This window comes from Pinus tabuliformis, chromosome 5_2 (assembly GCF_031772625.1).
Source record: "Pinus tabuliformis cultivar Carrire ecotype Pingquan chromosome 5_2, CPIR1, whole genome shotgun sequence".
In the NCBI taxonomy this organism is placed as follows: Eukaryota; Viridiplantae; Streptophyta; class Pinopsida; order Pinales; family Pinaceae; genus Pinus; species Pinus tabuliformis.
In genome coordinates, this window is record NC_142306.1 from 637,671,880 (window position 1) to 637,676,536 (window position 4,657).

The 4,657-nt window shown below is 38.4% G+C and overlaps 1 protein-coding gene across 1 annotated transcript; it reads left to right on the forward strand.

Moving 5' to 3' along the window:
• The first annotated feature begins 342 nt into the window (after positions 1-342).
• LOC149160674 (pentatricopeptide repeat-containing protein At3g56030, mitochondrial-like) lies at positions 343-2,432 on the forward strand. Its single transcript, XM_089436757.1, has one exon. The coding sequence runs from the start codon at positions 675-677 to the stop codon at positions 2,058-2,060; it is 1,386 nt and encodes a 461-aa protein (XP_089292883.1). The 5' UTR covers positions 343-674; the 3' UTR covers positions 2,061-2,432.
• The last annotated feature ends 2,225 nt before the right edge of the window (positions 2,433-4,657 follow it).

Genomic DNA, 4,657 nt, shown 5'->3' on the forward strand with positions numbered 1-4,657 from the left:
ATTATGAAGTGTTAGAGACATGCATGTTTTTGGTGATAATCACATTGAAATTCATTTGCGAGGCTCGAACCAACAAGTATAATTCATTAAAAAACACAAACTTAATAACAAATTCCATAATTTTAAATATAAATAATCTTTGTATCATGATCAAACTAGTAAATAGTGGAATAATACATACATGAATTTTACCCCAATCTAAAATGATCTTGTATCATCAAAATCTCATGATCTTCTTGAACCTATGGAAACTCTAATTTTACATAACCAGATTTATCACACAGAAAATTTAATATGAAAGTGGACCATTATGTTTATCATAAATTTGACCCGGAGTCAGACCATGTCGGACCATGTGTCCAACATAACAGGGTAACGAATTTGTCCTTCCACTCCATATTTGTGCCCCCTTTACTGGCTTAAACCCTAGTTCGCCAGAAACCCTCAATATTTGTGCCACTTTACTGGCTTAAACCCTAGTTCGCCAGAAACCCTCAGTGCACATCACTTTTTCCTGAAGGCTTAAACCCTAGTTCGCCAGAAACCCTCAGTGCACATCACTTTTTCCTGAAGGCTTAAACCAACACTGGTTGCACTTAGCATGCTTAAATCTCAGCTGTGGGTACAATCAAACTAAGCTCACAGGGCAAAACTACCAGACAAGAACATAAACAATGGCTTCAGTGATCCGAATGGCCACCAGAGCAGCGGCTTCGACAGCATTACGCCGTTCCAAACTTGTGAACTTACAGCGGCTCCAACTGATTGAAACTCTTAATCCGAAAATCTTTGTAAACGGTATGTACTCTGCCCATTTTCATGCTTCAAATTTTTGCTTATCGAATGCAGTGCCCAACGTTCGAATCTCAGAGAGAACGCTAGAGGTCTCAGGGGCCGAAGGTAAGGATGAAGACCATAAATCACAGGGCCAAAATACGCCTATAGAGGAAGCAACCGTGCGAAAATTAGCGAAAAGGAACGAGATTAAGCAACAACTGGAAGAAACGAGAAACGAGATTTGCAAAATAATTGAAAATGCTGAGAAAAGTATGGAAGAAGCCCTAACCCTAATGCGTACTCGTTTAACATCAGAGCTCGTGACGATGGTGTTGTCTAGTTTAAATTCCCTACAGTTGGCTCTGAGATTTTTCCAGTGGGCCAAAGCTCAACCAGGGTTCAAGCCGAACTCTGCCATGTATGACGAGCTCGTCAATATTGCTGTCCGTTGTAAAGACTTTGAAGCCCTAAAGATGCTGCTTACAGAGAGAGTAGCTGACACATGTTTTAATTCTGCAAAAACATTCTCCTTTGCCACTGCTTGGCATGACGATGCAGAGATGCTGGGGAAAGTCACTGAAACAATCAAACAGTTGAAGAATTTGGCGCAAAAAAATGCATATGATATGATGGTTTTTGCACTATGTAAGGAGGATTATGTAGATTCTGCCACATCTGTCTTGAAGGACATGTACAAGGCTGGGTGCGCTCTAACTCCCTTGACATTTCGGCCTCTCCTGGTCGCTCATGGCCGGAACAACCGGATGGTAGAAGTGCACGAGGTTTTCAAGTTCATGAATGAAATGGGTTGCCCTCCAGATGTGACCTGTTACAATTTTGTGCTGAGAAAGCTCCATCAGAATGAACAATTTGCAGAGGCAGATAAGTTTTTTAAAATGATGGTTAATACATACGGGTGCAAGCCTGATCACGATACTTATGATATACTGGTGCTTGAGGCTTGTAGGGCTGGGAAAATGGAAGATGCCACCAGGCATTTTGGCAGAATGAAAGAAGATGGCTTGAAACCTTTGCATTGCACTTATACAAATCTGATCAATGGGTTTTTTCAGCTCGATGGATTTGAGAAAGCTTATGCATTTGTAAGACAGGAAAGTGGAAAAAATGACTCTTTAGACGTGAACAACTATAGTTTTCTGATAAGGACCTGTACCAAATTGGGTAATTACCGAGAAGCCCATGACGTTTTGATGGAAATGAAAGCGAAGAATCTGAAAACAGATCATCGGCTGTGCAACGATGTGTTAGAAAAAATCTGCTGATCCAGGAAATGTATCTGAACTATATCAATTGAATTGCCTATTGATAGCCATTGGCTTCTTTGACCTTGTGCAATTGATCTGAATTTGAGCGGGGAAAAGCCTCAGGGGTCGAACTTGGGCACCCACCCGTTCATGGAAATGTATCTGGACGACCTACATCAATTGGGGACACACATAACGCCATGCTTATTTAGGCACCCATATTCACACAATGTGTAGAATCCATTAGTATTTAACTGAATCCTTACTTGGGACTGAAAAGTATGTGGACTACATCAATTGAATTGCCTGCAGTTAGCCTTAGAATTTGACTACTTTGACCTTGTACAATTGGTTCTCAATTTGAGCTGTGGTGGCTTTAGAATTTGATTACTTTGACCTTGCACAATTGGTTCTGAATTTCAGTTTGAAATCTCAAGACTCGAACGTAACTACATGATTATTTGATTACTTAGACCTTGTACTGTTGATTTTGAATTTAAGCTAGAAGCACCAACATTCAAACATAACTACATGCTTGTTCGGCAACCACGTTTCCACAATGTAAATATCCAACAGTATTATTAAACTGAATCTTGTCATGTTTATTAGATGCATTGACATTTGTTACATTATTCGCTTTCAACTGATGTCCTCTTCCTATTTCAAACAGATTTTTCATTTAGGTATGTGGCCCAGTAGGCAAGTTTTGTTGTCTTCAAGTCACAGGAAATGGAAGTTTCTCAAAATGTGGTTTTCAAGTAATTGTGCAGTGAAGCTTGAACAGAAGAATAGTGTCCGTGATCATTTATAGCCTTATAGAGCATTCCTTTATTATGATCCTGATACAGTTAAATCCATATATTATATTGTGGGAAACTGCTGCTCTGTATCCAACAGAAAAGCTGTTTGTTGAAACTGGAAGAGCATGCATGCCAAATAGTGAAAAGCAGTACATTAATTTTTCCAGGTACTCCACTATATCACAAAATAACTGATTATATTTTACTGAATGAATGCTTCTGGAAAGTTGTGTCAAGATTAAATTTTTAAAGTGTTGTATATTCCAATATTCTTGTGCACTTATTAAATCATTCTTATTCCAGTATTCTTTTCCATTTATGGGGTTTCGTGATGATGGGATCAAAATGGCATGATGGAACCAAGTCACATGACTCCGATTCAACAACAAATTGACAAATTCAAATGGAGAGTTAACTCTGCAACTACATATTTAGCATATCAGAAATGTTATAAAATATTCAAAAGAAACAAGGCATTACAAATTTAGTCAAATTTGGTCAAGCTTAGAGGGTGAATTTGACAAAACTTGACCATTATTTGCCCTTATAAGTAAAATTAGAAACATTGCTTCGGATTCCATTTACATAGAAGGCATAATTGTGATGTGCTCATTCATATTCTATTGAACATAGAAGGCATATACTGGGCCTTGGAAGGATTGTTTATGAAGATTCTCCCAAGTTACGGCTTTATTATGGAGAAGCCACATGAAAAGTTTTGCTTTGGGAGGACATTTAAGATTCCAGAGTCTTTTGCTCCACTAGGGTCACTCATTATTTTGGCCTTCGATGCCATACTCAGGTACCCATATTTTGGTGTATATTCACCATGAGGGATGAGGACCTAGATCAAGAAGTCTTCATTTTCAATAAGGGTAATGTGTGAGTGTTTGAGAACACTGATGTATCGGTTCCAAATATCTGCAAAATCCCTACCTAGACTGAGGGCAATTGATAATAACCAATCTTTATGACCCCTCATATAGTTGTAATATGATCTGATATGATTTAGAGTGACAAATTCATCATCATTTAGTTTTTGGATCAAAGACATGTTGAGAAATCTAGGGCAGCTAGATTAGGTGATTTCTCTTACTTTGATAATTGCTTGTGATGTATTTTTGCTTAGCTTGATTAGCTTCTTCTTACTCATGATTATATTTAATGTTCTTATCATCAAACAACTACCAAATCATAAAGAACAATGAGACAAAAAGACTCAGGATGTAGGCGATCAACAAGGGCCAAAACCTCTCCACTTGAGAGGAAAACCCACAAGATTTTTTTTTTTTAATAGAATCTTAAAATGACGAATTCCAAGACCTAAGACCCTTGACAAAGATCCCTCCAAGACCAAGTCAACCGTTCTCCTCGATGAGCTTTCTTTCCTACAATTTCGACCCCAACAACTTCTTCAACAACTTCAATCCCAATAGTTTCTTTTGCAATTTCAACCCAACAGTTTCTTTCAGAACTTCGACCCAACAATTTACTCTGGAACTTTGACCCAACAGTTTCTTCTACAACTTTGACCCCAACAACTATGCAACACTTCGACTTGCCCAACAACTGTAGAAACCCTAATGAAAGAGAGAGAGAGGTCCAAAACTTCGATCTTGCTCTTCTTCTTCTTTTTGTCATTTTCCAGCTTCTATCTTGAGGAGATCGAATTTGCTTGAGGGTGTGTCCAAATGAGGCCGAGTTCCTTATTATATATAGGCTTTTGAGGGGTACAAATTGCTATCTTTAGGCTGACTTGTTGCTACTTGTTTGACAAGGTCTTGGAGGGTCTTTAACTCTATTTTTGACTCAAAT

Bases quoted from the DNA above. Each gene is read 5' to 3' on its own strand.
- LOC149160674 (XM_089436757.1), top strand. From the start codon at position 675: ATGGCTTCAGTGATCCGAATGGCCACCAGAGCAGCGGCTTCGACAGCA.